This window comes from Scyliorhinus canicula, chromosome 13 (genome assembly GCF_902713615.1).
Source record: "Scyliorhinus canicula chromosome 13, sScyCan1.1, whole genome shotgun sequence".
Taxonomy (NCBI): Eukaryota; Metazoa; Chordata; class Chondrichthyes; order Carcharhiniformes; family Scyliorhinidae; genus Scyliorhinus; species Scyliorhinus canicula.
Window position 1 is genome coordinate 50,386,918 of NC_052158.1, and position 22,154 is coordinate 50,409,071.

The 22,154-nt window shown below is 47.1% G+C and overlaps 1 protein-coding gene across 2 annotated transcripts; it reads left to right on the plus strand.

The window, feature by feature from the left end:
- Nucleotides 1–4,898: 4,898 nt before the first annotated feature.
- LOC119976465 (zinc finger protein 420-like) lies at nucleotides 4,899–20,501 on the plus strand. 2 transcript variants are annotated; one of them, XM_038817002.1, is made up of 4 exons: nucleotides 4,899–5,090; nucleotides 6,039–6,992; nucleotides 18,997–19,153; nucleotides 19,244–20,501. In XM_038817002.1, exons 2-4 carry the CDS (start codon nucleotides 6,492–6,494, stop codon nucleotides 19,936–19,938), a joined length of 1,353 nt encoding a protein of 450 aa, XP_038672930.1. In that variant the 5' UTR covers nucleotides 4,899–5,090; nucleotides 6,039–6,491; the 3' UTR covers nucleotides 19,939–20,501. The 2 variants fall into 2 exon arrangements, with proteins under 2 accessions (XP_038672930.1, XP_038672931.1); XM_038817003.1 differs by lacking the exon at nucleotides 4,899–5,090 and adding an exon at nucleotides 5,192–5,357.
- Nucleotides 20,502–22,154: the final 1,653 nt, after the last annotated feature.

Below are 22,154 nucleotides of genomic sequence, written 5' to 3' on the forward strand. Positions count from 1 at the left end.
CCGAAGGGCCTGTTCTGTGCTGTACTGTTCTATGTTCTATGTTCTATGGTCCCAGTCACTACAGGCCCAGACACGCCGTCAACGATACACTCAGCCCCTTGAACAATTTATCTGCCCAATCGGAACCTGACCTGCCACCTGACGATAGTGATAGCCCCCTTGCAACCTTCCTACAGACCATGAAGCACTGGCACCGTGACAATTCCTGTCGCTTGACGAGAAATGACGCAATGGACCCCACATCAGCACATGTCGCGTTAGCACGCAAACTCCATGAAAGAGTTTGACACCCGGGATATGGAGACAGCTACGAGTCTGACTCCCACCACGGTAACCCCTTTGCAAATCTTTTTGAAATGGAATCTTGAGGTGTCCAGATGATAAACTGATGGAGATTTACGGTGTCCTGTACTCTGATGGAGCCTGCACATTTCTTTCTCTCTTTAATTTGTTATTTTTAAATGTTGAATGTTTGTTATTTATGTGACTATTCATGTGATCTCACTTAATTTCTTGACACAGTTTCTTATTTCGGTCTCACACCACCATTCTTGATACAGTCATAACTACTCTTCCACATGACAGTTAGTGAAACAAGTTTGTCGGCAACCCATATAGTTACACATTTGTTCCACTCTTGGAAGGTCACTCAGGCAGTGGAGTAACGTCACTGATCCCCGCCCTGCCTGGGAACCCCCTGTACATTTGGTCAGCCAAGCTCGGGTAGTGGAGCAACGGCACTGATCACAACCCTACCCAGGGATCCCACCCATTCTTGCCCTGCTGCGGATCATACGAACCACCCCATTCTACTACTTGGTTTCAAAACTCTTATTCTGTTCTTTTCTAGTCTTGTGGTTTAAAGAGTGCACTTTGCCACAACTTTTACCCTTTCCGGCAAGCCTTCGGTTGCTATTCCCCCACATACTATTTACATGTAAGAAACACTTGGTTAGAGAAAAGCAAGTTTGCAGAGGACGGAAAAATTGTCTGCCCACTCAGCTCATCGACCACAGGCTGCGAGAGTGCTCGCGCTGTGACACAGAACTTTTGGGATGTCTTGTCTCCGCAAATGGTTGTTTAAAAAAAAAATGAGGGAGTCACATTTGGCAGTGCTTTTCAAAGTTCGTGGCGCGAACCGCGTGTGGGTTGCAGGCGGGTGTCGGGAGGGTGGGAGGGTACGAGCCGTTGTCTGTGGCGCCCTCGATCGCCCAAATCCCTGCGCAGCAGCTGGCTTTTCATAACGCCGGCTGAAAGCGGCCGCAAACATGTTAAAAAAAATTTTGGCCCTATTGCGTGTGCGTGCACGATTTGCGCATGCAAAGTTCTATAGTGGTTTTTATTCATTTATTTTTTTCATTTAATTTTAGTTTTTTTCATTTATTTTCATTTTTTTTACAAGTTCGGGGGGAGGTTTTATTCATTTTTTTCATTTATTTTACTCATTTTAGATTTTTTTTGGAAGTTCGGGGGGTGGTTTTATTTGATAAAGCTTTACAAGAAAAACATTCAGAACTTTGGACAGATGGAGACTCCATATTTTCCTACACCGGAAGGCTTCACCTTCATCCAACAGGTTCCATTGCAGGAGCGTGTACGAGGGCCGAAGGGACCCAAAACCATTTCCTTCATTTTTGTTAGCAGGAAACATGGTAAGAGAAAATGGTGGGTCGCGCAGGTCGGCCCGCGTGGGTACCGAAGTTCGGCCTGGTTGGGTCGCAAAGGTTGGCCGGCGTGATCATTGCTGGAACAGTCCAGTTGCGCGCGTTATCCACCTCCACCCCCACTTACCACACAGGTGCCGAACACGACCACCCAACACAACATCCCCAACCCGGACACTACACCGCACACACACCCAGCCACCGATACCCCCACATGGTGTGAGAACCTCATCAAGTGGTATTCACTGTCCTACACAGTGAAAGCCTTACTAGAAATAACCATATTGTACAACGTCATTCAGACAATTAGATTGTGGAAATGGAGACGGAGAGCCTCCCGCCCCCCCAATATATATATATTCAGAGCCCCTTTCCTCGGACTCCAACAGACCCCACACTCTGAACCTTTTCTTTAATAAATTCCGTGGTTGTTGTTTTGTGAATAAAGTTTATTTTTCTGTGTATGTAAGTCTCAGTGATAGGAAGAAATGTGATGCTGCTATTGAATATTTTTTGTATTGTAACATAAGTTTTTGGATTGTAAATAGCAGCATGAGTGCAGTCGAGTTAGAGGCAGTTAGAGGTTCCCCTTTTACGGAATGTTTAATGGCCCTCTAGAGATTCTTAGACATGTTTTGTTTAGGGAAATTAGGTAAATGTTTTGGACCCATAGGACAGAGTAGAGAAGAACATGCCCTTGGTTAAGGGTTACCGGCATCCCAAGAGAACAAGGAAGACCCAATATTGTGATCCTTCATACTTTGCGTTGTGGATCAAGAGGACGGAGTGTAGCCATCTGACATGGCCACTTCCAACGAAGCACAGAGCAACTCGCAAAGACTGATGGGTAAAATCAACAAGCCAAGAGTCAGGCAGGTTCTGAGCCTGAAATGCATATCCGTCAGCAAAGTACAGACGGTATCGAAACCCCGTCCCATTAGCATGTTAATCAGGCCGATTAGCAGGTGATGGCCCATCTCCCCCAACACAAAGGACTGGTACTCCAGCAACCGGGACAGTCCCAGACATTTCGGCGCCACTCCCTGTCCAAGGGAAACACAAACAACGGGGTCAATGACCACTTGAGACACGCCCAGTCATCCAGATCCCCACCCACTTATTGGCTAAGGAAGCGAACGGAGTGATCAGGGATCACCCAATTAGTAAGGCCCAAATCGAAGGACCGCCCAAAAGAGCGCAAAAGCTCCCAAGTATAAAGGAAGTGTTCGCCATATGCTCGCTCTCTTTTGGCCTTAGTACCCCGGTACGGTCATCGCAATCGCAGCAACACCAGAAGCAAGTTCGAGTTCAATGCCGACTAACAGAAGGACGAGCCCAGCCGAGCAGCAGTTACCCCTTCAAACCCAAGAGATCCGGGTTTGAACAGCGGCTACTGTTTCCTGACCTAAACCGGGTGCCCGAAGTTAAGTACATGTTGTCTTAGTAATAGGTGTAGTTAACGAGTAGTGTTTATGTTGCATGACTGATTGTATGTAAATAAAGTACCCTTGACCTTGAACTAACTAACTGGTGTTTGGCTCTTTGATCGATAGCCGGTTGAAACTTGTGGTGGTATCATTCGATACCTGGGGACTCTAAGCATTCGGACATAGACAACATAGAAAGAAGGCAAATTCACTGATTGTCCCAATTGGAACAGAGCCAGAGTAAAGAGCATAGTAAAGCGAGATCGGCAACAGTTTACACCAATTTAGTGTTGATGTTGTCAGCGGAATCTGACTGAAATTTACCGTATCACGAATTTGAAATGTAAGTTAGATATAAAAAGTAAACTGAATTTTTGCGATCTTTAACATGGGTTTATTAAACAGCACCCAGGATGCTGATACCAATCACAGAATTGTCCACAGCCCCAGATGGAAATAATGAAAGTAACAAATTGCGACTGTTTAAGGCGGCTCTTCACATTGCACTCAGGTACCAACTGCCGATGTTTCAGACATCCCGAGGCAGGAGAATACACTGGGACATCCAGGGACAGGTATCTGAATCGCGACATCCCAGAGAGGTGCCTGAACCAGGACAACTCAAGAGAAGTGCCTGAACATGGACATCACAGGAGAGGTACCTGAATCGCAACATTCCAGGAGAGGTGCCTGAACTGAGACAACCAGGAGAGGTGCTTGAATTGTGACGTTCCAGGAGAGGTGTGACATCCCAGGAGAGGTGCCTGAACCGGGACAACCAGGAGAAGTGCCTAAACCGGAACAACCCAGGAGATGTGAATGGACCCCAACATCTCAGGAGAGGTGAATGGATCAGATCACCCCAAGACAATAACCAGTAGGGCTAAATGAGTCTCCAAAATTAGTGCTGAGGGAGGCTGAGCCTCCACAGCAGGTAACCCCCTGAACTGGGTAGTGCTGTAAAATATCTAACCCTACGGCATCTACTCACACAATGAGTCTGCTCAATCCCTGAATCACCAAGTCACTCTCCGGAGAAAAATGACAATCCCTGAACATTTGGGTCCATCTCCGCTCTCTGGCTTCTCTGTACAGTGCCCCTGTATCCTGCACATGTGCTGATCTCACCACTGCTCATTATCACTGTCTTGGATGCTGTGAGTCTCCTTCTTCTGATCTGCTGGAAACACATCCGAGGCCACACATCCCACATTGATGTTGTAGGTTTGAAAGCCTCTGAGGATGAAGAACGACACACTAGAAATCTCTGTCAAACATTTACCTGGGGGAACTGTCACAGCAGCTTCAAGAAGTAAGGATTTTTTCAGATGAGTCAATAACTTTAAATTCCCACCTTGTCTGCTGATCAAAGTACCGCTCAGTTTCACAAGCTTCAGTGAGTCCCTCTCTCGTTTGCCCCCTCTCTCATGTGCCCCCCTCTCGAGCCGGCTCTCTTGTGTGCCCCACTGTTGGGTGCCCCTCCCTACTGATTCCACTGTTGCACGTCATCACAGCCTTGGATGCTGTGGGTCTTACTCTTCTGATCTGCTGTCAAACACATCTGAGGCTACACAGCCATGATCTCATTGAATGGTGGAGCAGGCTCGAGGGGCAGGCTTCCTCCTGCTCCGAGTTCTTATGTTCTTATCCCACACTGATGTTGTCAGTTTGGAAGCCTCGGAGGGTGAAGAATGCTGTTCCCACTATAAATATATGTCAAACATTTACACGGAGAGCTGAGACAGCAGCTGCAATAAGGGAAGTTTTATTCACATTGGACAATGACAAGTTTAAATTCCCACCTGAGCTGCTGCTCAAAGTCGTCTCCGTTTCCCCGGTCAGTTTCCCAAACTTCAGGAAACTCCTGTTACTGCAGAAATATTTGGATTGTCTGTGAGAGACGTCAATCAGAGAGCCCACCCACTCTGCCCATTCTCTCCTCTTCCTCTACCACAGCTGCTTCACTTCCTGTAGGGACTCAAAACCAAGTCAGGAGATGGTGAGTGAAGGAGCAGAATTTACAATCATTACATTGCACAATATCCACACTAATGTTCAGGCAGTCTGACTATCCTGTGGGCAATCAGCTGTGGAAATGCCCCTTATGCTGTGTGAGAAGATCCAGCTCACAGACCTGTTTACTCGGTGCTTTGTGCTGAGCTGTTTGATTGGCTGTGTGTTGGATATTGAGGGTGTTTATTGGAAGCATTTCCCTTCTGATTTACAGGCTGAGTTTTGTTGATGGGCCATTGCTGAATATGAGAAGGTGAGGTGTAATTATCTGGGAGGGGTAGACACACACTTATTAAAATGTCTTTTGATGTATTTTTGAAAGATTTTACCTGAAGGCCTCTGCCTTTCACAGAAGCCTGGGCTTGGATTGATGTTTTAGCCCAGTGCTGTTCCTGAGAATTTGGGATGTGCAGCCTGAGTGCGTGCAGTGTATCTAATTTCCCAGGATGAACCAGAACCCTTCAATCAGCTACACTGAAGCAGTATTTCCCCTAGCTGCCAGCAATTCCCACCCAGTGTGTTTTCTTCAAATAATTTGGGAAAACAAGTGGAAACATTTCCATTGAATTAACATTTCTGAGTGTTTTTAAAACTGGTTAAAAACTGGACTTTGCCATGAGTTCATGGTGAATTGATAGCCTGTTTTACACTTTCCACCCCTGACTATTATTCCCATTGCCCTCATGATCTAGGATCTGGGTGGAGGAAAGCAAGACCCACATTGTGTGCTCTTGGGCACTATGCAGTTTTCTTGCTGGAAACAGAGGGTGTGTGACAGTCAAGTGAGAAAAATGAAAGGATTTGTAACTGATCCTCACACAGGGGAACAGCAGACTGACACTCATTGTGGAACACTCTCTAACAGGAATCTGTCCCTTCAGCAAAGGAGGAGAGGGAGTTGGAGGAAATCATGTTTTCTTTTCCTGTTTTACAGATGGTTTGCACTGCATTGTCCGGAGAATACAGAGAGGATAGACACCGCAGATAGATCCAGACTATCACCCAAGGAGCAACTGCACATCCAGTCATTTCAGGGCATTGCTCAGCACAGAAGGTTGGACAGTAAAATCATCATCTGGGAATCGTTCAGGTCAGGGGAGCTTTGATATAATCATCAGATCTGAAACTGGTCAGTGGTGTGGAACCTGTTGCTGATCAGTCAGGTTCAGGCTGTGAAAAAGCATGAGTGGGCTCCAAGTGTGGCGAGAGGTTGATTCATTCATTGAGCCTCATGAACCATTGACTCATGCCTGCAGTTGAGACGCTGTTCAATTGTGAGATGTGTCGATGACAGGATCATAAGTGGCGTGTGACAAATCATTCTCCGAGTCATCGACCCTCCATCAACACCAGTGCCTTCACACAGGAGAAACCCTTCACGTGCAAAATGTGTGACAAATCATTCTTGATATCGACCCTCCATAAACACCAACACCTTCACACAGGGGACAAACCCTTCTCATGCAAAGTCTGTGACAAGTCATTCTTGCTGTCATCGAACCTCCGAAAACACCAACGCCTTCACACAGGTGAGAAACCCTTCACGTGTGAGGTGTGTGACAAATCATTCACCTGGTCATCAAACCTCAGTCAACACAAACGCCTCCACACAGGGGAGAAACCTTTTAGCTGTGATGTTTGTGGGATGACATTCAGCCGAAATGACATCCTTCGATCGCACCAGAGGATTCACACAGGAGAGAAACCCTTCCCGTGCAAAATGTGTGACAAATCATTCACGTGGTCATCGAACCTCCGTGAACACCAACGGCTTCACACAGGGGAGAAACCATATACATGCGAAGTGTGTGACAAATCATTCGCACAGTCATCGTCCCTCGGTAAACACCAACGTCTTCACACAGGGGAGAGACCCTTCCGATGCAAGGTACGTAACAAAATATTCTTGGACTCATTGGCTTTGTGCGTACCATCATATTCACATGGATGGCATGTGACAAATCATTCACTGACTCACCTTCCCTGTGCGCACAGTGTCATGTGAGAGTACCTTTAAGAAATGGGTGTGTATATAAATATCTGTAGTGAGAGTACCTTTAAGACATGGGTGTATTACTGCAGTGATGTCAGAGTGTGGGTGGAGCTGGGGTGTCTTGTCAGCTTTTTACTTTTGTTTTAGGCTGTTTGCTACAGGGTGTATTTTAGTTTCGATTTCAGAGCTGGATAGCTGCAGTCACAGCCAGAATGTGTATTAGAGTCTCTCTCTGTAATCTAAAGACTGTAAATGGATCCTTTGGTGATTCAAAACTAATAACTGCTCTCAATAGTGACTTTAACCTGATGTGCTTCTGTCAAAGGTTTCTTTAAGTCTTATAGATGTTAAAACGACAGCTTAAGCATTACTTAGTGTTGTATTCTTTGGGGGTTGTATTTCAATTGATGGTTGCTAAGATGTTCACTGTATGTTTTAAAAAGGTTAACTTGAGTTCATAGAATAAACATTGTTTTGCTTTAAAAAATACTTTTCCATTTCTGCTGTACCACACCTGTAGATTGGGTCGTGTGCTCCCCATACCACAATCTATTAAAAGTTGTGGGTCAGGTGAACTCCATGATACACTTTGGGGTTCTCTGAACCCTGGCCCATAACGACAGCAACACATTTAGAAAGAAGGGAAACCATTCTCATGTATGATATGCAACAAATCATTCTCAGTTCCATGAGCCCTCTGCACACTCTGGTGACAAATTATACATAAGAACATAAGAACTAGGAGCAGGAGTAGGCCATCTGGCCCCTCGAGCCTGCTCCGCCATTCAATTAGATCATGGCTGATCTTTTGTGGACTCAGCTCCACTTTCCGGCCCGAACACCATAACCCTTAATCCCTTTATTCTTCAAAAAACTATCTATCTTTACCTTAAAAACATGTAATGAAGGAGCCTCAACTGCTTCACTGGGCAAAGAATTCCATGGATTCACAACCCTTTGGGTGAAGAAGTTCCTCCAAAATTCAGTCCTAAATCTACTTCCCCTTATTTTGAGGCTATGCCCCCTAGTTCTGCTGTCACCCGCCAGTGGAAACAACCTGCCCGCATCTATCCTATCTATTCCCTTCATAATTTTTAATGTTTCTATAAGATCCCCCCTCATCCTTCTAAATTCCAACGAGTACAGTGCCAGTCTACTCAACCTCTCCTCATAATCCAACCCCTTCAGCTCTGGGATTAACCGAGTGAATCTCCTCTGCACACCCTCCAGCGCCAGTACATCCTTTCTCAAGTAAGGAGACCAAAACTGAACACAATACTCCAGGTGTGGCCGCACTAACACCTTATACAATTGCAACATAATCTCCCTAGTCTTAAACTCCATCCCTCTAGCAATGAAGGACAAAATTCCATTTGCCTTCTTAATCACCTGTTGCACTTGTAAACCAACCTTCTGTGACTCATGCACTAGCACACCCAAGTCTCTCTGAACAGCGGCATGCTTTAATATTTTATCGTTTAAATAATAATCCCGTTTGCTGTTATTCCTACCAAAATGGATAACCTCACATTTGTCAACATTGTATTCCATCTGCCAGACCCGAGCCCATTCACTTAACCTATCCAAATCCCTCTGCAGACTTCCAGTATCCTCTGCACTTTTCGCTTTACCACTCATCTTAGTGTCATCTGCAAACTTGGACACATTGCCCTTGGTCCCCAACTCCAAATCGTCAATGTAAATTGTGAACAATTGTGGGCCCAACACGGATCCCTGAGGGACACCACTAGCTACTGATTGCCAACCAGAGAAACACCCATTTATCCCAACTCTTTGCTTTCTATTAATTAACCAATCCTCTATCCATGCTACTACTTTACCCTTAATGCCATGCATCTTTATCTTATGCAGCAACCTTTTGTGTGGCACCTTGTCAAAGGCTTTCTGGAAATCCAGACCTCCACAGACCCCAGCACATTTGCACTGCGGCTCACCTGCTTCCCTTACACTGAGAGTTATCTGTGTTGTTTACCCTCCAGTGCTCACACGGGGGAGCCACCGTTCCAAAGCACTGCCTGTCTCAGCAGTGTCTGTCTCCAACCTATCCCACCAGCAGTCCAATCATTTCAAGAAGGTGATTTTAACCGTTGACCATATTGTGGAAAAACAAATGATTAGGATTTATTAACAATAATCTATTCAGGCAATTAGCAAGTATTCTAAGGGATTTTGAATGTATATGGTGTAGTACAGTATACTAAAGCAATTTTCATGAAGATGTCAGCCAAAAACCCAAGTGGCACCATCTACAAAGATTAACAAACACCGTTTTCTAACTCAACCCAAGGACCAGACACATCAATTAGGGGGGCTAGGGAAAGATCCATAGAAAAATTAAGGGTAGATGAGGGTTACGCTATGTGACAAATTATTCCCGTGATCATCGACCCTCCAGCACTAATTTGTTCACATGGGAGAAACCCTTACCAGAAAAGATACGTGACCAGTTATTTTCAGACTCATTAGCTTCCATGTACACCGACATATTCATAGGAACATTGGAACAGGGGTAGGCCATTCAACCCCTTGAGCATGTCCTGCCATTCAATGAGATCATGGCTGATCTGTGACCCTTTTTTAAATTCATTTACGGGATGTGACTGTCGCTGGTAAGGCCCATCCCTAGTTGCTCTTCAGGTGGTGATGAGTTGCCTTCTTGCTGTTGCAGTCCTTGAGGTGTAGGAACATCCACTATGCTGTTAGGGAGGGAGTTCCAAGATGTTGTCCCAGCGACAGTGAAGGAACAGCGATATATTTCCAAGTCAGGATGATGATTGACTTGGGGGGGATCCTCCAGGTGGTGGGTTTACCAGGTATCTGCTGCTCTTGGCCTTCTAGATGGTAATGGTTATGTGTTTGGGAGGTGCTATCTAAGGAACCTTGGTGAGTTACTGCATTGCATCTTGTAGATGGTACACACGGCTGCCACCATTCTTCCTTGGTGGAAGATTTAAATGTTTGTGGAAGGGGTAGCAATCAAACGGGCTACTTTGTCCTGGAGGAGGTCAAGTTTCTTGAGTGTTGTTGGGGCTGCACTCATCCAGCCAAGTGGAGAATATTCCATTTGTTCCACTTCTGACTTGTGCTTTGTAGATGGTAGACAGGCTTTTGGGGAGGGGGGGGGGGGGGGGGGGGGGGGGGGGGGGGGGGGGTGGGGGGTGGGGGGGGGGGGGGGGGGAGTGGGCAGGAGGTGAGTTACTCACCATAGGATTCCTCGCCTTTGATCTGCGCTGGTAGCCACATCATTAATATGGCTAGTCCAGTTTAGTTTCTGATCAATGGTAATTCTCAGGATGTTGATTGTGGCGGATTCAGCAATGGCAATGCCATTCAATGTCAAGGGGTGGTGCTTAGATCCTCTCTTGTCGGAGATGGTCATTGCCTGGCACTTTTGTAGTGCGAATGTAACTTGCCACTTCTCAGCCCAAGCCTGGGTACTGCCCAGGTCTTGCTGCATTTGGACATGGACTGATTCATTGTCTGATGAGTCACGAATGGTGCTGAACATTGTGCAGTCATCTGCAAACATCCCCACTACTGACCTTATGATGCAAGGGAGGTCATTGTCAAAGCAGCTGAGGTGTACCTCAGGTTAGCCTGGAACGCTATCCTGAGGAACTCATGCAGTGATGTCCTGGAGCTGAGATGATTGACCTCCAACCACCACAGACATCTTCCTTTGTGTCAGGTATGACTTCAACCAGCGGAGAATTTTCCCCTAATTCCCATTGACCCCAGTTTAGCTAGGGCTCCTTGATACCATACTGGGTCAAATGCTGCCTTGATGTCAAGGGCAGTCACTCTCACCTCACCTCTGGCATTCAGCTCTTTATTCATGTTTGAACCTGTAATGAGGTCAGGAGCGAGTGACCTTGGTGGAACCCAAACTGAGCGTCTGTGAGCAGGTTATTGCTCAGTAAGTGCCACTTGATAGTACTGTTGATGACTCCTTCCACCACTTTGCTGTTGATGGAGAGGAGAGTGATAAGGCGGTATTTGGCTGGGTTGAATTTGTCCTGTTTCTTGTGTACTCCTGCAATTTTCCACTGGGTAGATGCCAGTGTTGTAGCTGTACAGGAACAGCTTGGCTAGGGGTGTGGCAAGTTCTGGATCACGTCTTCAGTACTATTGCCGGAACATTATCAGGCCACATCCCCATTGCAGTATCCAGTGCCTTCAGCCATTTCCTAATATCACGTGGAGTGTATCATATTGGCTGAAGACTGACATCTGTGATGCTGGGGATCTCGGGAGACTGAAATGAATCATCCGCTTGGCCCTTCTTTTTTGTTTTCTAAAATATTTATTTGAGGCATTTATAAATTTAACATTCTAAACAACAGAGCGGTCCAACCAAAAACTCCACAATAACATACCCAACATCCCCCCCCTAACTCCGAGCTACCCATATACCCATATATTAGATTCCCTGCCTTTATTCTTCACTTCCATGCCTCCCCTCTTCCTCCCCTACCTTCTGCTGACAGTCAGTTTTCCTTAAAGAAGTCGATGAACGGCTGCCACCTCCGAGCGAACCCCTGTAATGAACCCCTTAAGACAAACTTAATCTTCTCTAGCCTAAGAAACCTTTCCATGTCACTGAGCTACACCCTGACTTTGGAGTCTCTGAGTCCCCCCATCATAGGAAAATCCATCTCTGGGCCACCAGGGAGACAAAGGCCAAAACGTCCGCCTCTCTTCCCTCCTGGGCTCCCGGATCTTCCAACATTCCAAATATTGTCACCTCTGGAGTCGTAGTCACCCTCCCTTCCAGGACCTCTGACATGACATCCAAGAATCACTGCCAGAATCCCCTCAGTTTCAGACAGGCCCAAAACATATGTAGATGATTCCCCGGACTTCCCACGGAGTATCCACATCTGTCCTCCACCTCCTCAAAAAAGACCTACTCATCCGAGCCACAGTCATATGAGCCCTGTGGACCACCGTGAACGGATTAGGCTGATGTATTGATTCTCCTCAGAGCCTTCTCCCATAGCCCAACTTCCGACCCCCCAACTCTTCCTCCCACTTCGATCTTCAGATCACCTCCTCTTTGCTTCCGTGAACGAGCCCACCCAGCTGGCCTGGCATCTTCCGCCCATGGCATTTAGCATCTTACTCCCGACTGGTTCCCCCTCCTCCCCACTCTTAGCGCAAACATTCAAAACAAAGGCAAGAAGTAAAAACAAACAACCCATCCCTCCCAAGGTCTGATCCCAAATACCCACTCCTCCTCCTTGAACAAAGAACATATATCAGCCTAACCTCAAACAGGACAGCGCAAAACCACCGATAAATCCGAGCAATGCAAACCCAAAGTATTTACAGAATACAGTTCAGATATCAGTCAAAGTTCAAGGTCCTGCTTCTCCTGCCAGTCTATCCTCCTTCATAAAGTCCGCTGCCTCGTCCGCCAAGCCAAAGTACAACTTCCGGCCCCCATAGGCCAACCATAGGCGAGCCGGGTACAGTAGACCAAACTTTATGCCCTTCTTGTATAGGGCCGTCTTGACCTTATTAAAGCTCCACTCCTCTTTACAAGCTCTGCTCCCAGGTCCTGGTTCACCAGGATTTCAACATCTTCCCAGGTGCATCGCCTCGTCTGCCTGGCCCACCTCATAATATGTTCCTTATCCAAGAACCAATGTAATTGTATCGCCATCGCCCTCGGCGGCTCACCCCCCTGGGGTTTGCGCATCAGTGTCCTGTGGGCCCGATCCACCTCCAAAGGTCGATCAAACGCACCTTCTCCAAGCAGCTTCTCCAACATCTTTCCCACATATGTACCAGCATCTGGCAGACTCACGATCCCAATGTTCTACCTCCAAGAACGATTTTCCAGGTCCTCCACTTTCTCCAGCAGTCCCTTATGATGGTCACGCAGCAGCCCAATCTCTGCTGCCATTGAGGTGGACTGTTCCTCCTGCTCCTCTGCCTGCTCCTCCAACCTCTGGATCGCCTGTCCCTGGGCCGCCAGTTTCTTCTCCACACGTTCAACTACCACCTTGATCGAGTCCACCGCCCGGACCAGGTCCTCTGCACTCTCCATCTGTTGTTGGGTGAACTTCTCATTTAAGAGGCTTACCAACTGCTCCATCGACTACTGAGCTGACGGGCTGACGGGGTCCAACCCTGTTTGTCTGCCATCTCCACGTGTGTTGTCCGCTCCTCACTCGCCACCATCTGGTTTCATTCTTTTCCAATTACATCTGAACAGCAGCTCTGTAAACTAAGGGGCCTTCTGTTCTGACTTCTGCAAAATTCCTGCAACAAACTGGTGTAAAGGCCAGAAAAAGACCACCATGGGCGGGAGCTGCCAAATGTGTGACCGCTCACTCCATGGTCGCCACCGGAAGTCCATTGTCTCGGCACTTCTGACTGAAGATTGTTGCGAATGCCTCAGCTTTGTCTTTTGCACAAATGTGCTTGTCTTCTCCATCATTGAGTATGGGGATATTTGTGGAGCCTCCTCCTTCAGTGAGTTGTTTAATTGTCCATCATCATTTATGGCAGGACTGCAGAACTTAGATCTGATGCGTTCATTGTGGAATCGCTTAGCTCTGTCGATATACTTGCTGTTTGGCACACAAGCAGTCCTATGTTGTTGCTTCACTAGGTCTACACCTCGGTATGCCTGATGTTGCTCCTGGAATGCTCTCCGGCACTCTTCATTGAACCGGGGTTGATCCCATTGCTCGGTGATGATATTAGAATAGGGGATATGCCAGGCCATGAGGTTGCAGATTGTGGTTGAATAAAATTCTGCTGCTGCTGATGGCCCACAGCGCCTCATGGATCTCCAGTCTTGAGTTGCTATATGGGTTCGGAGTCTATCCCATTTAGCATGGTGGCAGTGCCACACAACACGATGGAGGGTATCTTCAATCCCAAAGATGGGAGATTTTTTCCACAAGGACTGTGCGGTGGTCACATCTACCTATGCTGCCATGGACAGATGCATTTACAGCAGGCACATTGGTGAGGATGAGGTCGAGGTCTGGTCTGGTTTATTTTCTCTTGTTGGTTTCCTCACCACCTGCTGCAGTCCCTGTCTAGCAGCCATGTCCTTTAGAACCTGGCCAGCTCGGTCTGTGGTGGTACTACCGAGACATTGAAGTCCTCCACCCAGAGCATATTCTGTGTCCTTGCCACCATGCTTCCTCCCAAGTGGTGTTCAACATGGAGGAGTACTGATTCATCAACTGATGGTGGCTGGTATGTGGTGATCAGTAGGAGGTTTCCTTGTCCATTTTTAACCTGAAGCCATGAGACTTCATGGGGTCCAGAGTCTAGCGCCTTTGGCCCATATCTGTTAATACGCTTGCTCAACAACAATCTATCTGTCAACTCCTGACCTGCTTTCTACTGGGAAAGCAGTGCACCAGATCTCCCAGTCACGGGGAGCCTTTTACGAACATGGAGACAAAGCCAACCTGCTGCTGGCTCACCAGCTCAGAAAGCAGTCAGCCACAAGGGAAATAGCCCATCTTAGGTTCGGTAGTGGGAGGCTAGTTGCCACACCAGTAAAGTTCAGGGGCCTCACGGTAGCATGGTGGTTAGCATCAATGCTTCACAGCTCCAGGGTCCCAGGTTCGATTCCCGGCTGGGTCACTGTCTGTGTGGAGTCTGCACGTCCTCCCCGTGTGTGCGTGGGTTTCCTCCGGGTGCTCCGGTTTCCTCCCACAGTCCAAAGATGTGCGGGCTAGGTGGATTGGCCATGCTAAAATTGCCCGTAGTGTAAGGTTAATGGGGGGGATTGTTGGGATACGGGTTACGTAGGTTTAAGTAGGGTGATCATTGCTCGGCACAACATCGAGGGCCGAAGGGCCTGTTCTGTGCTGTACTGTTCTATGTTCTATAACCTTCTACGAGGGACTGTCCACCTCCGAGCCCCCGAGGGGGACTTGGGATGAAGCAGTTCCCCGACAAATTGGACATGCCAATTGTGGGGGAAGAAAAGAGATGGGGTCTGGCAACACCATGTGAACTGGGAGGTCATGGAGAGAATCAACTCCATGCAGGCGGGGAAGGCCAGAGCCAGATGGATTCCCGGCGGACTTCTACAAAACATTTGTGCCAGCATTGACCGCGCATCTGGGAGTAATGTTTGCAGACTCGCTCGTAAGGGGCACCCTTGCACCAACATTGGCACAAGCCACAATATCACTGATACCCAAAAAGGACAAAGACCTGACTGAGTGCAGGTCCTACAGGCCCATCTCGCTACTGAATGCAGACACAAAGAAACTGGCAAAGGCCCTCACGAGGAGGCTGGAGAGCTGCGTGCCAGAGGTAGTCACAGAAGGCAGACGGCTTTGTCATGGGCAGGCAGCTAACATTGAACATTGGGCACCTGCTGAACGCGATAATGAAAACGAGAAGTGGTCAACCCACGGGAGGCGGAAAAGACCTGCAACAGAGGTACTGGATTTGGGTTTGGGTTCGGACCAGGGTTCACCATCTGGGTGAAACCACTATACAGTGGTCCCATGGCGAGCATAGGTACAAACACCACGAGCTCTAAACACTTCCAGCTTCACTGAAACACGAGGCAGGGATGCCCACTGTCCTCACTGCTGTTTGCTCTGGCAATCAAGCCACTGGTAATCACCCTCAGAACGGCTAAGGGGTGCAGAGGAATCCAACGGGGGGCAGACAGCACAGAGGCTTGCTCTATACAAATGGCCTGCTCCTCTACATCTTGAACCCAGACCAGCATGGAAGGGATAATGAATGACCAAAAGGAGTTTGGAGCCTTCTCGGGTTACAAGCTTAACCTGAGCAAAAGCGGGATCTTCTCTGTGAAGGGACAGCAGCAAGGGACAGAGTTGGAGGAACTGTCGTTCAAGCAAGCCCAGGCCAAATTCCGCTACCTGGGGATCCAAATAGTCCATGACTGGAAACGGATCCAAAAATGGACCCTGACATGTCTGATGGACAAAGTCAAAATGGACCTGCAGAGGTGGGGACCACTCCCACTCCCCTTGCAGGGAGAGTGCAGAAGATCAAAATAGGGGGGCTGGCGGGGGAGTAAATTTAAAAAAAAACTTACTGTTGGGAGTTTCCAGCTGAATCCGGTCAGAGTGAGGACAGAGTGACTGCTAGATAAGTAGTAAAGATTGAAATTGTTTGCGGGGACCCATAACAGCTGATTGCTGTTCTCAAGTGGGTACAGTGGTAGCTGGTGATGCGTTTTATTTTTGCCTGTATTTAAGTTGGGCGGTTCCTAAACCCTAGACACTACACTTGTAGTGTCCCCCACCCTTCCACCTCCTCTAACCTAAGGGGTAGAGTGAATAACAGGTAAGCTCTTTCTTTCTTTTTCATGTTTTATCTAGAGGGGATGGCAGGGAAGGCAGTGCAATGTTCCTCCTGCAGAATGTTTGAGGTGAGGGACGCCGTCAGTGCTGATTTCACCTGTGGGAAGTGCATCCATCTCTAGCTCCTCAGAAACCGCATTCGGGAACTGGAGCTGGATGAACTTCGGATCATAAGGGAGGCAGAGGTGGTCATAGATAGTAGCTTCAGGGATGTAGTTACTCCGAAGAATCAAGATAGGGTGACGGTGGGAGGGGCTGGGAGGAAGCAGTCAGTGCAGGGATCCTCTGTGGTCGTTCCCCTCAGTAACAAGTATACCGCTTTGGATACTGTTGAGGGGGATGACCTACCAGGGGTAAGCCACGGTGAACGGATCTCCAGCACTGAGTCCGTCCCTGTGGCTCAGAAGGGAAGGAGGAAGAGCAGGAGAGCATTAGTTATTGGGGACTCGATAGATCGAGGGAGAGATAGACGGTTCTGTGGCAACGAAAGAGACTCACGGATGGTATGACAAATGAAGCAACACTTCGGCCTAACCGAAATGTCCTCCATGGCCCCCATCTTCAACAACCCCAGGTTTACTCCCTCAGTAATGAATACCACCTTCAAAAAGTGGGAAAATGAAAATGAAATGAAAATCGCTTATTGCACGAGTAGGCTTCAATGAAGTTACTGTGAACATCCCCTAGTCGCCACATTCCGGCACCCGTTCGGTGAGGCTGTTACGGTAACAGGCGCCGGAGAGAGGAGAAGGGGACACTAACAGTTAGGGAACTGTACAAGGACAATTGAATAGCAATGGAGAGGTTCCAGTTACCAAGAGGAAATGACCTGCGGTATATGAATGTCAAAATCTTCCTCCATAAGGAAACAACGACGTACTCCCAGGACACTCATTAGAGGAGAAACTGCTAGATGCGGGCAACTTAGTGAAGGAAAAATATGCGGACCTTTATCGGACACTGTTGGAAAAGGCGGCATGGCCAACCACACCCACATGTTCTGAGCTTGCCCCAGACCTGGTGGGTACTGGATTACCTTTGAGGCCATGTCCAGGATGTGGAAGTGAAGGGTGGAGGCATTCCCAAAAGTGGCGGTCTTCAGGGTTTCAGATCAGCGAGAACTCTTTCTGGGGAAGGGGGGACTGTCACCTGAACGTTTGTCTCCATGATTGCCCACTGGAGAATCCTGCTCGGTTGGCAATTCGCAGCACCACCCAAAGACGTCCGATTTTCTCAGGCTGGAGAAAATTAAATTTGCCATCCAGGGGTCGGAAGAGGGTTTCCACAGAACATGGAATCCTTTCAACAACTTGCTCCAAGATCTGTTCGTAGCCAGAAACCAGTTGAGGTTCCAATTACCAAGAGAAAAAGAGGAAACGACCTGAGATATGTGCAGGTCAAACATCTCCTCCATAAGGAAACAACAACGGGGGTGGGGGGGGCTCGTGATGAAAACAAGGGACAAAGCTGCAGTAGTCTGATCCGAGGGCAAGCTGAAGTTGAAACTAACCTGTAATTATACACCTGTAAATATGTGCTCTGGCCATACTGGGGAGTGTAACAGGTGTATGACGACTAATGGGGGGACACGGACACGGCACAGTGGGAGGGCTAATAATTGCCTGTAATACGTGAAGATTTCTGTTTATCTTTTTTAGTTTCCTTTTTTGGTGCGGTTTTGTCATATGTAATTTATGAATTGTGAAATATAAGATGTGAAAACCCAATAAAAACACTTCATAAATATCTGCATCAGATTTGAAATTAACAGAGGATCTAGCTTCAACTGCTGTTCATGGAAGAAAGTTCGAAGTGCCTTCCAACATCTGAAAGGTCTAGCCCTAATTTTTAGACTGTGTCCCCTTGTTTTAGAATCTCCAAATTCACGTATATGGTATTTGATAGATCTTTCCCTCCGTCACCTTACCTCTGCACAAAGCAACACATTCACGCAGGAGACAAACTATTCACATGCAACATGTGCGACAAATCATTCTCACGGGCATCAGACCTTCACAGACTCCAGCACATTCACACTGCTGATCACCTACTTCCCTTCCAATGAGATTTGGCTGTTGACCCTCCAGTGCTCACACAGGGGAGCTGTCGTATGAAAGGAGTCTATCTCGGCAGTACCTGTCCAACCTCTTCCACCATCAATCCAGTCATTTCAAGGTCAATTTAACCTTTGATCAGATCGCCAAACATGACCAAAAGAAAACATCAGTTTGTATAGAAGCTTATGCACAAGTGTCTCTGTGATGGACAAGAGAGCAATATCTGAATATTAAGTACATATGTTAATTTTTTAAACTTTAAATCGTAGATTTTGATTTGAAAGTACTGAAACATCACGCTACGTTTCTTCACTAATTTTGTGAGGTTTTGTAAAATGCAGTTCATTTGGAGATGGCTCTGACTTTGTCATAAGATTGATCTCTAATCAGAAGTCCCCCTGGGTGCAGGCTGAAAACTGTCTCCAACATTCGGAAAAGGTATCTCAAGACAACACAGCAAAGTCTGGACCATGATTTCTTTTTCATTTCTTCCTTTAGGTAAATCTGGCCCATAACGCCCAGGAGCACTTGTTGACTGGAGGCCGTGTGCCATACATCAAGGAGCTGACAGAGCAGGAGGAGTTCACGAGGAAGCTGTTTGGCCTCTCCAACCCCAGGATAACCAATGGCGGATCAGATATGGGGATGAACGAAGGTGATGTCAGCAGCTGAGTATTTAAACCATCAGGAGGAGTGTTAATTTTTGTGAAAAAAAAAAATAATTGTGATTTTCCTCCTCTGACAGATACACAGGTGTCTGTGAACGCATCAAATGGTGATGGAGGAGAGTTGGCAGCAGCGTCCGAGATTGCTGAAAGGGCTGATGAGGAAAGGACGGAGGTGAATACCTCACAGCAATGTGGCATGGCTGCTGAAGTGGAGGAGGGAGAGGAGTGTCAGGAGAGTAAGATGTCTGATTTGGAGGGGAGTGTTGGTGAGTTCAAGTTAAATATTGTGACTTGTGTGAAGGAGGAAGCCTGTGATGCTCTGGCTGCTGTGGTGGAGGGAGGGCGCTCAGAACCTTCCGGAGGTGAGGAACCTGCCGCTTTGGGAGTAGAAGCTCCGCTGTCTCCACGAGCACACAGACAGCATCAGGCCCATGGTGCTGGTGAAGAAAATGAAGATGATCTGAAACCTCTTGAGTGTTTACATCTGGAACAGGTTCAAAGTACAGAGAGTTATCAGGCCACTTGTAACGTGCTTCAGCAAACTTTGACTGAATTTAAGACAGATGTTAGCCAGAATCTGCAAAGAGACAATGAGATTCTTCAACATCATCTACAAAGAGACAATGAGATTCTTCAACATCATCTACAAAGAGACAATGAGATTCTGCAACATCATCTACAAAGAAACAATGAGATTCTGCAACATCATCTGGAAAGAAACAATGAGATTCTTCAGCAGCAAAATGAGATTCTTTGTCAGCTTCTGCAATGAAACTTTGAATGAAATGCATTCTGTCTCAGATCGTAGCGCCTACACCTTCTGGCAAGCAGCAGCCCAGTGCAGAGACATCTGCTGCTGGACATGCCTCTTGTACAGGAGATCGCGTTACAGGGACAGGGGTGACAAAGCAGGCATTAGGAGTCCATTCCTCCGACACTACCTCCTCGACCCCGCTATCTCCCCCTTCTGATGGATATTTTTCTGTCTGGATTTTGCCATTACAGAGACCCTCTCCATCATGAGGACAATGGTATTGAAGCCTGAATCCGTGAGTTCTGTCCGCCTGATTTCAGCACCTCCCATTTTTGTGGGAGCAGAAATGGGCCGGGTTGGGATTTGTATATTTCACAGAGGCAACCATCCGTAGAAATCAGCAGCTGCCTCCACTCATGAGTGAGAGATGTCTGAAAACCAATGTATGCAGATTTGACCCTATAGAATCATAGAATTTACAGTGCAGAAGGAGGCCATTTGGCCCATCGAGTCTGCACCAGCTTTTTGAAAGAGCACCCTATCCAAGCCCACACCTCCACCCTATCCCCATAACCCAGTAACCCGACCCAACACTAAGGGCAGTTTGGACACTAAGGGCAATTTAGCATGACCAATCCACCTAACCTCCACATCTTTGGACTGTGGGAGGAAACTAGAGCACCCGGAGAAAACACACGCAAACACAGGGAGAACGTGCAGACTCCGCACAGACAGTGAATAAAGACGGGAATTGAACCTGGGACCCTGGAGCTGTGAAGCAATTGTGCTAACCACCATGCTACCGTGCTGCCCAAGGAGCAGGTTTGAGCTCTGTTGATTTGTTTGGATAAATAGGGTACGTTTTTATCGAGGATATGGTCCACAGCCATCTTTATGACAGGTGAGCGTCCATTTGAGATTCCTGAAAGTAGAAATGAATGCGTATGAGAAGTGCATAAACTCATTGGAACGGAGAACTGAAAGCACTGTCAAAAATAATTGTCAGGAGTGTCAAGATGAACTGTCAACAGGAGCTGCCAAGCTATCCAGGCATTTAAACCTCCTGCCTTTTACTCCGAAGAATTTGGAGTGTTGAAAGTTAGTGCCTTTCATGCTGTCTGTTGATATAAGCCTCAGTAATTGACTGGATTAATGTTGGATGACACATTTAAAAACCATCCTGTGTCACAGTAGGATGCCTGAACTATGAATTTCAATACTTTTTTTGGGACAGGATGATGCAATTGAATGAAATGTTTGTAATAAGGAATGTAAATATACTAATTTGTTTTTTCCTTCAAATAAATTAATGGTTGTTATAACCTGCCTGCTTACCACTGGCTGGGGACTAATGGCAATCCCACAATCCTTAGGGAGTATGAGCTTCCCCAATGAGGAGGGCGGAGAAATCATTAACAGATTCCCTCTTGAGTTGTGTGTGTGTGTGTATGTATATGTGTATAATATAATATATATGTATGTTATTGTAAATAAATGTCATTTCTTTCTATCCTTCAACTCATGCTGGATTCTTTGTGGCCCTCACAAAAATGGTTTAAAAGAAAGTCTTCAGCAGACACGTGAAACTTCATTTTATCTAACCTCAGCATAGGTCCTGAGGCCTGCCTATTGTGGATAATCAGCGAGCTTGTATGGGTGATGTGAGGGTTTTTAAAACTGAGTTACAGTGTTGATTCTCTGAGACAGGCCTGCCACTTAGCCCGCCTTCTCACCAGCATGCTCTTACCTCATTCCGGGATCACCCAGCCAAACTCCCTGGGTACTCCGCCACTCTGGAACTAATATCCCAAATTCCAAGCCCTTTATCCTGGGTTGTGTTTGCTCCAGTCAAACAGCTCAGTACAAAGCACCGAATGAACAGATCTCTGAGCTGGATCTTCTCACACAGCAGAAGGGGCATTTCCACACCTGATTGCCCGCAGGCTAGTCAGACTGCCTGAACATTAGTGTGGATATTATGGGATGAAATTAGTAGAATTTTTGACCCATCACTCACTGAATATTCGTGCCTGCCCAAGTGTGGATTTTACAGGATGTCATCTCTAAAAACTGCTCCTTGGCTGACAAATGACAACATCAGCCCGGGATGTGTGTCCTCAGATGTGTTTGACAACAGATCAGGAGAGGAAGACCCACAGTATCCAAGGCAGCGATGATGATGTGCGGTGTGGGATCAACACATGCTCAGGAGAGAGGGGAAACACAGGAGAGAG